This window comes from Neoarius graeffei, chromosome 5 (assembly GCF_027579695.1).
Source record: "Neoarius graeffei isolate fNeoGra1 chromosome 5, fNeoGra1.pri, whole genome shotgun sequence".
NCBI lineage: Eukaryota > Metazoa > Chordata > Actinopteri > Siluriformes > Ariidae > Neoarius > Neoarius graeffei.
The window spans coordinates 37,521,890-37,534,432 of record NC_083573.1 but is presented as its reverse complement, the minus strand read 5'-3'; the positions used below and the strand labels follow the sequence as shown (position 1 = coordinate 37,534,432).

Sequence of the window (12,543 nt, the reverse complement as noted above, 5' to 3'; positions counted from 1 at the left end):
GGGTTCGAGCCCCGGGGCCGGCGAGGGCCTTTCTGTGTGGAGTTTGCATGTTCTCCCCGTGTCCGCGTGGGTTTCCTCCTGGTGCTCCGGTTTCCCCCACAGTCCAAAGACATGCAGGTTAGGTTAACTGGTGACTCTAAATTGACCGTAGGTGTGAGTGTGAATGGTTGTCTGTGTCTGTGTCAGCCCTGTGATGACCTGGCGACTTGTCCAGGGTGTACCCCGCCTTTCGCCCGTAGTCAGCTGGGATAGGCTCCAGCTTGCCTGCGACCCTGTAGAAGGATAAAGCGGCTAGAAATAATGAGATGAGATGAGTTAATTGCAGCAATTAAATCAAAAATAAAATCTCAGGAGCTGTTTGGGAGCCGAAAGAGCCGGCTCCTTATAGTAAGAAGAGCCAAAAGAGCCGGCTCCCGAAAAAGAGCCGAAATTCCCATCACTAGTGGTAAGGAATCTAGTCTTCTATGTAAATCTATGTTCATTAGTGTTGTGACGTTCGCGAACGAACCGATTCTTTTGAACGGCTCCTAGGCATGAATGATGAGAACCGAGTCTCGAGCTGGGGGAGCCGTTCTTTCTGTCGTTCTTTTTCTGTACTGTGTATTTCAGATGAAAAAGCTTTTGCCCAAGGACAAGAAGTAGGCTAAACAGCATTTGCCTTTTATTTATTCAAGTTTTATCTGCTTGCCTAATAGTTCAAATTGTTTTGTATATAGTTTATAATGTTGTTGTGTGATATTAATGATAATATTGTGGGAAAACTACTTTGCACGGACGTTCATTTAATTTATTCTATCGTCATTTTGTTTGTTCTATTTTTGTGTATTTTATTTATTTATCTGTTTGTCTAGTTGTATCTATTTCTAATAATAATATATTTTTTTGCATTAATAGTTTGTTTTTTCCTATTAAAATAATCTTGTGTTCTTGTTATAACTTTATCTATTTATCTGACTGTTCAGATGTATCTATTTTTGTTACAATTTCAATATTTTTAATATAGAAAGTTTGTTTTTTTCTATTAAAATGTTCTTGTGTGATAACTAGTTCTTGTTATATTTATTGTAGTTGTATCTATTTTGTATCTCAGACTTAAATATTTTTGTAAAACAAGTGTTTTTCTATAAAATATTCTTGCGTTCTTGATAACTATGTTCTTGAGTGGGTTCTTTTTTTTTTTTTTTTACAGAAAAGCCGTTCTGCATGGACATTCATTGAAGCCCTCATTGTTTTTTAATGGTTATTTATGAGCGTTTAGGGGTTACAATAATGTAAGTCTAGGTTGCTTTATATAAAAGGTATGTCCAGAAATATTGATGTCACTGTCTAAGCAGAGGGATCTGGCTTCTTTAGACGCTGTCTTCTTAAAACCGAAAAAATATTTTAAAAAAGAGCCAAATGAGCCAGTCTTTTGAACAGCTCTTTTCAAAGAACGGATCACAAAGATATGCGGATCCCATCAAAGAGCCATAAATCCCATCTCTAATGTTTTTTTTCTTTTTATTTCCAAAAACATTCAAAATACAAACAAATAGAGCACCATATATATACAGATCCAAAAAACATCAAAGAAGTAAAACACACACATAGCAATAAAGTAAAAAGTATGAACAAGAAAGGGGCTATATTAACTATCTTTACATATGTTAATCGAGTAAATCAAAGTCATCCAAAAAGGATATAAAATAACCAACATCCTTATTTTCAACTAATTTTAAAGATTTGGCAAAAAGCTTGAGGTCATTCTTCCAGTGTGTAACATAAGGTTTAGTTTTTAAAAAACGACATTTGTGAATAAAGTGTTTACCTAAAAGTAGTAAATTATTAATACCATTTTGTTATTATTTAAAAACACTCCAAATTTAATTTCTTTAATGGATAAAGGGGCAAACTGAATCCCCCTAGACTGTAGCCAAGCCTGAAAATCAATCCAAAATCTTTGTATTAAATCACATAGAAAGAAAAGATGTTCCAAATCCTCCTCCTCTGTTTCACAAAACACACATTTACCAGTTTCAAATTTAAATTTCCCATCTCTAATGTTCATGACTATGAAATATAACAGCGCGAATTTGCGACACTTTACGCTAACTGTGCGTTTGCCGTACTGATCTCTCGCGTCTTCCACCTTTTTTTTTTTTTTTATTGATGCAAAAAACAGAATACATAAAGTAACCGTACACAACATAATACAAATACAAATATCTAGACATGACAAACTGACACGACATAAAAGGATAAATGAGAAAAAAAACCATACCCAATATATTATAACAATATACAATGTACAAAGGGGAAAAGAAACAACAGTCATATATTAGAGAGAGGATGACAATTTTTTAATACTAATACTGGAGAAGGCACAAAAGTCTGTCATTTTTTTTGATTATTTCTAACGACATGAAGAGAATTAAAGAGCGAGTCCATTTCTAGCTTGAAGGCACAGAAGGAGGGCTGTACATTTTGCCATTTGCGTTTGTGGATAAAAAACTTGGACTGTAAAATGAAAAAGTTTACTACGTATTCTAAAGATCTATCATCAGGGCTGTCATAATAAAACAAAAAGTCCTTCATAGTAAGGGAATAAGAGGAGCCAAATAGGTAACTGTTTAAATTATTGATAAAGAGTTTGGTCATGGGCGGCACGGTGGTGTAGTGGTTAGCGCTGTCGCCTCACAGCAAGAAGGTCCTGGGTTCGAGCCCCGGGGCCGGCGAGGGCCCTTCTGTGTGGAGTTTGCATGTTCTCCCCGTGTCCGCGTGGGTTTCCTCCGGGTGCTCCGGTTTCCCCCACAGTCCAAAGACATGCAGGTTAGGTTAACTGGTGACTCTAAATTGAGCGTAGGTGTGAATGTGAGTGTGAATGGTTGTCTGTGTCTATGTGTCAGCCCTGTGATGACCTGGCGACTTGTCCAGGGTGTACCCCGCCTTTCGCCCGTAGTCAGCTGGGATAGGCTCCAGCTTGCCTGCGACCCTGTAGAAGGATAAAGCGGCTACAGATAATGAGATGAGATGAGTTTGGTCATTTTACAAGTAAAAAACAGGTGTTCTAATGTCTCATCCTCATCATCACAAAATTAACAAGTTGCACTGACGTCTGTATATTTTCGCGTCTTCCACCTGTATTCCGACAACCTCAGGGTATGACGCGGCACTGCTTCTAAGTTCGAATTGGCGGACAATTTGTGCTCGGGAGTATTCTGACCAATTATGGCGTAGAAGGCGGGACTTGGATGAATTCGGGTAGGGAAATTAAAAAAAAAATAAAATCTGGCAGTACTGGAGCAGTGCACTGGGTGGCACTGAGAGTCGGAGCTCATTGAGTGAAGCGGAAAGAGAGAGAGGAGCAGAGCGGAGCAGAGCGGAGCGGAGCGGAGCAGAGCAGAGCTGTCATATCGCGCTGGTATTTTGGATTGGAGTGTTGTGGTCTGGGAGCGAAAAGCAAGACGGGACGAGAGCGCGAAAGGAAGGCAGAGGACATGGCGGAGGTTAGCGAGGTTCTGATGTCGGTGTTGTCCACTATTCGGGTCCCGAGGCCCGGAGACCGCGTTCATAAAGACGAGTGCGCGCTGTCATTCGCCTCTCCGGTGAGCCTTTTCCTGCACACACACTTCACTTCACTCTGTTCACTCATACACCGGCCGCCTCACACCCTGCCTTTCACTCAGGACGGGATTTCCGTTAAACCGGCAGGTGCGACTGGTTTTGCTGCAGAGATTCACAAGTTAGCCGGACGGCTAGTTGTTTTGTTAGCTAGCTTCATTCAGAAGTTTGTATACAGCGTTGATTTGCTATAAAACAAACCGGAGTTAAATGTTACTTCCCAGACATATCAACTGGACCAGAGAACTGCTTTTTTTTAAATAAAACAAACAAACAAATTTACCTAAACACACATCCTTTATAACTAAGTACCAGGCTAGCTAGCTAACATTAGCGCTTTATTAGCCGTATTAGCTAAGCTAGCTAGCCAAGTTCGCTGAGTAATGATCGGTCAGCATCGCAACTGTGTCCGAAATACTGCCTTGCTCCCTACTCCCTACTCCCTATCCCCTACTCCCTACATACAGCACTGTTTTTCTGCTTCACCTTGTTTGAACACATTGTATATATGAGTACACTTCATATTCTTCATTCTCAGACTCTCTAAACTGTGCATTATATATAATCTACATGTTTAGGGTGTAAAATAAGCTCACATTTAATATCTGGTTAATTTCTGTCTATTTTATAATCTAGCTGTAGAGGTTTGACAGTGCATGTTGTAATATCAAGTGCATCTCTTGTCCTTGCTGTTCAGGAGAGTGAGGGAGGTCTGTACGTCTGCATGAACTCTTTCCTGGGCTTTGGGAGTTGCTTCGTGGAGCGACATCACGCTCGGACCGGCCAGAGAGCTTATCTGCACATCAAGCGCACTCGCAAGCCTCACACCCAGGTAAACGGCGTCATGTGGCGGCGCAGAAGCCTTGTACACTCAAGGAAGCTCGGCACACTTCTCAAAACTGTCAGAACTCATGCTCGTTTGATGTCTGAGGGCCTCTGCATGCTCTTGCGACAAGGCTTTCGCAGACAGCTTTTCGCAGACAGTTGTAATTTATCGTTGAGCGGGGAGTAATAGGCGTGCGCGATGTTATTCACCGCCACAATGCAAGGGGGCGCGAAATCGCTAGGAGTAGTTGGTGGGTGTGGTTAGTGGAGTGTTTATCCTCCGGTTACTTATACTGACTAGAACTGGAGTCGTATAGGTAGATGTACGTACTTCCTCACTTCCTCGATCAACTAGCCTGGGCCCGCCCATCCTAAGTGTGACGCAACATGGGGGGCTGTTGCGAACTTAGTCTGGCAAGGCAAGCTATCTCCAGTAGGGTTGGGCGGTATTACGGTAAGAAGGTATCCCGAGGTATCCAAAAGTACCAACGGTATCGGTCTCATTACCGTCATTTAAAAAAAATATATATAATATCTAAATAAATATGGAGTACATGAGGTCATAATATAAAATAATAAATTGAAGATCATCCCGAATAACTGTGTGATCGTATTTTCACTAATTCTATCAATTTCCTAAAGAAGTTCTCATCGCGTGCAGGGTTGTTTATGTCGTTACCATGGCAACCCTGCGTGACATTTGGAGTCTGACAGAAAGCTTCGCAAGAGACTGAGACCGCGGTTGAAAGATGGCAAGTCAAGATAACGAGTTAGTGGCAATAAAAAATACAACATCGGCAGTGTGGCAGTATTTTGGTTTCAAACCAAACGAAAAGGGAGAGCCAGCAAACACAGATGAAGCTGTGTGTAAAGTATGTAAGAAGACGGTCACGGCGCGAGAGGGGAACAAGTTATGTTAGATCAAGATAACGTTTTAAGCAAGGTAAGGCCATTTGATTATTAATTTACCCGCCATGGCATGACATGGGCCCATATGATTTTGCCTTGTGCAGCTATCACGCATTTGAATTAGGTTCGCCTCATTTGCGCTGAATGGTTTATCGCGCAGTCTAAACGGACTTGGGTGTTGGTTGATTCTTTTTCTTTTCTTTTTTTTAATTTCCCATGCTTGAAAGAGTATGATCCTGCTCATCGTGTACTTTTTTTTGATGGAGTAGGTGAAATAGTGCTGCAAATGACGTTTCAACGCAGACATGTGTAAACGACAGTTGAATGCTATTTTCAAGATGAAGGAAGAGTTGCGTGATGCTTTGAAATATCTCTTAATCCATTCATCAATGCACAAAATTCGCTTTGCTGCTTAATCCATACCACAATGCACACAATTCGCTATGCTGCTTTTAAATAGTACATTTGAGGCATAGGCGCAGGTCTGGACAAGGTCCGCCGGTATAGGCGCACGTACACAGTAGGCCGAAACAAAATATTTTTTTCTCGGTAATACCGTATACCCTGGGAAAACACAGAGACAGTTTAAAGGTATCAAAATTTGGATACCGCCCAACCCTAATCTCCAGCTCTTCCAAGCTCCCGAAAAATCGGGAGCCAATCAGCTTTGAGCATCTCCATCCAACGGCCCTGGGTAGAGGTGTGTTCAAGGCACTGACGTAGTAGAACTGCGACCGGAAGCCATAGATTGTTTACAGAATCTATGCCGGAAGCGCTTCATTCACTAGAAACATTACGAACATGGAGCAGCGGCAAGCCTTTGACACAGCGGTAGATGCTGTATTGAAAGCATTCAACGGGAAGTTCTCATTGAAAACGGAGCAAAGAGCAGCCCTGGAGGTATTTATTGAAAGGAAGGACGTTTTCGCCTTGCTCCCGACCGGCTTCGGTAAGAGTTTAATCTACCAGTTAGCTAGCCTGGGCCCGCCCATCCTAAAGGCCTCTGCATGCTCTTGCGACAAGGCTTTCGCAGATAGCTTTTCGCAGACAGTTGTAATTTATTGTTGAGCGGGGGAATAGGCGTGCGCGATGTTATTCACCGGCACAACACAAGGGGGCGCGAAGTTGCGAAATCGCTAGGAGTAGTTGGTGGGTGTGGTTAGTGGAGTGTTTATCCTCCGGTTACTTATAATGACTAGAACTGGAGTCGTATAGGTGTACGTACTTCCTCACTTCCTCGATCAACCGCTCTTCATGCTGCTCCATCTTCGCTCGTGTTTTTAAAAATGCCGGTCGTGAAAACAAACCAAACCGGGAAAGTAGGGAAGCGGAAGTGCGTGTACAGCGGATGTAGAGTGGACCAATCAGAGCCCTCTTGTCTGCGACGCTGTCTGCGAGGCTTCTGCGGTGGTCACAATTTTTGGGAGGTGCGCGCAGAGCGTCTGCGAAGGGGAGGGGGCTACGCAGACACCATCTGCGATGCCATCTGCGAGGACTGCGTTGTCAGCATAAATTGGCCTTAATACGTAAATCACTTTCCTGTTGTTATGCCGCCATAATTTGGCATAAGATATTTTGTGCAAGAGTGTCACACCTGCGCGCCTTGGCGCGTGTATCAGATAGACTCTCGGGCGCGCTCCGGACAGTGTACGTGCCAAGCGGACTCTCGCGTGCGCACGACTCGCACCTGCACAGGATTAAGGTGCAATCAGTGCGCTGATACTTTGCGAAGTATTGAGTTGCGTTGCTGACACATTACCGAGCCTTGTTTCCTTGTTTGGGTTCCTGATTTCCTGTTTCTTGTCTTTGATTCTGCCGAGTCTACGATAGCCTGTTTGTGCCTCGTTCGACCTGCTGCCTGTTTCGCTGTTTTGCCTGCCGTTCTGGATTGTTTACCCTCTTCACTGTTGTTGTTTGATTAGCGCTTTGTAACAGTATACTGTATATTGTCATGAAGGTGCTTTACACAAATCCAGATGTATAGACTTGCATCCCTAATGAGCAAGCCAGAGGAGACGTTGGCAAGGAAAGACAGCCTTGAGAGGAATGAATAATGGGATTATACACTCGCCAGCCACTTGTTCTTGATTCTGAGATTCCTGTTCTTGGCTGGCAGGAGTGGAACCCAATGTGCTCTTCTGTTATTGCATGTGGAGATGCTTTTCTGCTCACCACAGTTGTAAAAAGTTGCTATGAGTTGCTATATCCTTCCTGGCAGCTCGAACCATGAATCTGGCCATTTTCCTCTGACTGCTCTTATTAACAAGGCGTTTATTTCCACCCACAGAACTGTCAATGCACACTCGGTGTTTTTTTTTTTTTTTTGTCGCACCATTCTGTTGTTGTGTGAGAGAACCCCAGCAGATCATCAGTTTCTGAAATACTCAAACCAGTCCATCTGGCTCAAACCAGCACCCACAGTGAAAGTCTCACTTTGAGATCACAATTTTTCCTGGTCTGATGTTTGACGTGAACATTAACTGAAGCTCTTGATTTGTATCTGCATGATTTTATGCATCGTGCTGCTGTCAAGGGATCGGCTGATTAGAGAACTGCAGGTGTGTGGGTGTTCCTAATAAAGCGGCCAGTGAGTAATGATCATTACCAGAGACAGCTTGTTGAGTATAGTAGTCTTTATGATTCAGGCCTGTAGTACTCGAGTCCGACTCGTGCCCTAATTTTAAGGACTCGTGACTCGACTCGGACTTGAGCACTAATCGGACTCGTGCAATAACTGCGTTAGGACTCGGAAAATGGAGACGAGGGCTCGGATTTTTTCTTTATTTTTTGTAACATGCCATAATACTTTGGCATAAGATATTTTATATCGACATTAATTTTGTATTAATTTCGTGCAAGTGTGTCACACCTGCGCGCCTTGGTGTGTACATCAGATAGACTCTCGGGCGCGCTCCGGACAGCGTACGTGCCAAGCGGACTCTCGCGTGCGCCATAAACGACTCGCACCTGCACAGAATTAAGGTGCAATCAGTGTACTGATATAAAAACTGTGAGAAAACACTTACTTTGCGAAGTATTGAGTTGCATTGCTGACCTATTACCGAGCCTTATTTCCTTGTTTGGGTTCCTGATCCATGATTTCCTGTTTCTTGTCTTTGATTCTGCCGAGTCTACGATAGCCTGTTTGTGCCTCGCTCGACCTGCTGCCTGTTTCGCTGTTTTAGGATTTTGCCTGCCATTCTGGATTGTTTACCGTCTTCACTCGTATTAATAAACACACCTTCTGCACTTACATCCGTCTCCCAACCGTCTCTGACAGAGTACTACAGGGCTCTACATTAACTTTTGAAACCACTTGTCCTGTCGGGCAAGTTGAAAGGAAATTTACTTGTCCGAATGTGAAGTTGACTTGTCCAAAGAAAAATTTGAGAAAAAACCCCACAAATAAACTATTTGTAATAAACTAATTTCACCAGAATTACTTTAACACAAAAATCTATTCACTGCAGAAAAAAATTGGACTCCATCAATCATTTATTTATGAGAAATTGAAAACCAGAAAATTAATATGATATATATTTTCATTTTTAAATTATTAACTTTGAATATATATCCTCCACTGATTAATTGTTGTTGTCTAATTATTCATTGTGGCTCCTGTATGGTATTTAATGGTTGCGATGAAAGTTGCGATGTTTTTTAGGTTTTTGTTGCGATTACATTGTGGGAGGAAGTGAAAGTTGCGAGAAATTGTTGCGATTTTCTCTTTTTGTGATTAAAATTGAGTGATGTGTTAAATATTAAATTATTACTGAAAAACTATTGATTAAAAAAACAAAAAGACACTGAGAAATGGTCCTATAAACAACTTTATAATCTTTATAAAAGATTACCAGGACTACAGAAATGCAGAAAAATAGGCTTTACTTATCCAAATGCACCTGTTGGTTCAAAAGTTAAAGTGCAGAGAACCTCACAGCACAACATGAAGTTACCTTAAAATATAATATAAATGCCTCAGCTTTCATGTAAGAAAAAAAAAACTATTAATACTAGTACTGTGTGCAGGCAGTCTCTCCTGAAGACTAACTTAAACAATAATTATAAACTAATAAAATAAATGGCTCAGGCTTCATAGAAGGAAAAAAACAATTTGAACAGAATCTCACAGTATGATGCTGAAGCTGCCTAAACAATGGAAAATAAAATACCATTTTGGCAAAAATGTTGGCATCCATTAATTTCTTGTATTAAGTAAAAAAATAATGTAAAGTGCACACAGTCCTTCACTGTAAACATAACACACTTTCAGTAACAGAATTTAAGCCTATATAAACACTGACTCGCGCATGCTGCTTCTCTTGAACGTATACACAGAAGTAAGGTGGAAGGTAGTTTGTCGACGTCACCTCAAGACGATGTCAACGATTGGTCAAATTTGCGGGAAAGTTGTAGCCTAGTAAACTAGACCCACCCGCCTAGCGGCCAAAAATATTTTTGCCTAGCGAGTGGGTCTAGCCTCGCACCATATAAACAAAAACACCCCGGGCATCAAATCGTGCCCGCCAATCACAACGCAAGGTTTTTGTTTGGATTCTTTGGGCGGGCTTTTGCAGGAGTGACGACAAAGCTGCGCGACGCTGGAGAAAGCACAGCAGGAAAGATGGCTATGGCTAGTGAACAGCGCACGTTTGACTCCGCTTTGGAATCAGTTTTAGAAGAATTAGACTTGGAGTTTTCGTTGAAACATGAGCAGGAAGAGGCTCTCCGCTCATTCCTTTTCAAGAAGGACGTTTTCGCTGTTTTGCCGACCGGCTATGGCAAAAGTCTGATCTACCAGCTGGCTCCGCTCGTAGCCAAAAGGATGGGGCTAGTTTGTGCAGTACGAAGAATTAATAAACAGCTTTGAAACATTACTTTTTGATTGTTTCTTATTTTCCCGTTATTTTAAATTTAAGGGAAATTATTTCACCAAACACCACTAAATAAAAATCTCAAAAACAGTTTAAGCAAACCCTTGAAAAACACTTGAAAAAAAAAAGTGTATGTTAAGTATGTGGTACAGACTCCAAACTTGTGGTCATTATCTCCAGACTTCTTAATATCTAGAACCTGTTTTTATTAATTAATACGCATTTTGAAAAATTAATTATTTCAAGGTCTCCCCCACTGCGCGCTCGGACTATGTCACAGTCACTGTTGCGCTGATTGGTCAGAGCGTTGGCCTATACGCACAGAGACAGCTTGAAAGACAGCGGTTTGTCCCTCCCACCCCCGTCAGAAATGTCTACGGATCGAGGCCAGACTAAATATTCACATTTAGTCTGGCTTGCCAGGCTAGGAAAGTTGCGGTGATTGGATATAATTGCAATACCGCCCTGAATTCGCGGGGATTGGTTGAATTTGTGTTGATGTTGCAGGGTCTGGTAAACGACCGTTTACTTTTCAGCTCAAATACACGAAGCGGTATTGGCCGGTTTCGCAAGCGGAATATTGCGCATGCGCACGTCACTCTTTCCGAAGAGAAACATCCAGCGATTCATCAAAACAATATGTCGAGTGAGATGCTTCGGAAATCATGTGAATAAACTGATAAATTTGATACGTAACCCGAATATCGGCGTATTTTGGCATTTGTCCGATCGGACAAGTAACTGAGACGATGAACTTGTCCGACATAAAGGATCACTTGTCCCGGACAAGCGGACAAGCGTTAATGTCGAGCCCTGAATACTTCACACTCCCTGGTAAAGAGAAGCACATTCACTTGTTCATACGTCATGTTCAGGAACAAACTAATGTTCACGGGGCTAAAACAGCCACCGTCAAATGGTGCAGTTGGAGTGTTGGACTTGAATTTGTTTTTAATGACTTGGACCCGACTCAGACTTTGAACACTGGGGACTCGAGACTGGACTCGAGGTTTAGTGACTCGACTACAACGCTGTTATGATTACAGTAGCAGTTCTTCGGTATAAGTCTGTAATATCCTGGTGAAATTATCCACCGTTTCAGCGGTGAGACTTGAGCATGAACTGGTTTGCTTATAGGACTGTACATGAGACAGCAGCAGAAAGATGACCATAATGTTGATTCGCAAGGAGTCCAACTTGAGTTTATCTGTGAAGAATCTCAGTCATCCAGGTACCGTATTTTTCGGACTATAAGTCGCACTTTTTTTCATGGTTCGGCTGGCCATGCGACTTATACTCCGGTGCGACGTATATGTTTTTTTTTTTTTTTCACCGCGGAATAACTGGAGCTGATGCTGAGTCTGACGACAGCCACGCAGAAGAAGAGGAAACGGCGCTTCATCTGCCGCTGGAGGCAGAGTTGTTCAGAAGCGACACAGAGGATGAGGAATTCAATGGATTTGCTGATTTGGAGTGAAATCATCAGCTTGATAAACTTGATTGACCTGTGTTTTATTATTAATGATAGGCCTATAGTTATTTAAATAAGTTATGTAGTGATTTTAGGCAGTGCTTAATTTGTGAAGTGGGAGGTCCCAGAACGCAGGAGGTGGGTGGGTCCGGCAACTCAAAAAAAAAAAAAAAAAAAAGGCGGTGGATGGTTTACTATAACTTTACGCACATGCGCTTATTGTGTGTGTAAAATAATAATAATAATAATAATAATATCAGACATTATGATCTTAGAAAACGCTTTAGTGACAGTTACAGACAGTAATATGTCGTGATATTATAAAATATTAATTTTTATTAGGCTATATATTAAATTATATATTACATTTTATCTTCTAAAATAACAGACTGTACTCATATCACAACCGGTTTATTTCACCATTGGAGATCAGATCACACAAGACATGAGTTAAATGACTCATTTTAAGGATTTAAGTAGGGGATTTAAAAGCGGTTGTTGTTTTTTTTTCACTAGACGGTTGTTTTTACTACCGTACCTGTCTTTGGAGATGATATACCTATAGCCTACTTGACCTCTGATTTGATGAAATAAAATTCGACAAAAATGAAGAATGACACTCCTCGATGATGACTACAGCTTTAATAACACAGATGAAAGAGCCATGGGGCGATAATAAGCCCTACCGGTAAAAATATTCTAAAAGCAAACTGATTAATGCATCAGTAATAGGCTACTAATATTAGTTATAATAATAATATAGGCTATTAGTAATAACGATAGTGATAGTATTAAAGATAGTAGTAGATATTTAAAATAATCAGACTAGGCTACTTACAAGGCAGCTGCTCAGCTGTTCGTTTA

At 41.5% G+C, this 12,543-nt stretch overlaps 1 protein-coding gene across 2 annotated transcripts in view; it reads left to right on the top strand.

Annotated features, from left to right (window-relative positions):
• The first annotated feature begins 3,315 nt into the window (after window positions 1-3,315).
• usp5 (ubiquitin specific peptidase 5 (isopeptidase T)) overlaps window positions 3,316-12,543 on the top strand; it is a 96,545-nt gene continuing 87,317 nt past the window's right edge. For both annotated transcript variants that reach the window (XM_060921607.1, XM_060921606.1), the window contains exons 1-2: window positions 3,316-3,584; window positions 4,298-4,432. In XM_060921607.1, coding sequence (XP_060777590.1) covers window positions 3,477-3,584; window positions 4,298-4,432 — 243 coding nt within the window. In that variant the 5' untranslated portion in view covers window positions 3,316-3,476. The remainder of the gene's footprint in view (window positions 3,585-4,297; window positions 4,433-12,543) is intronic.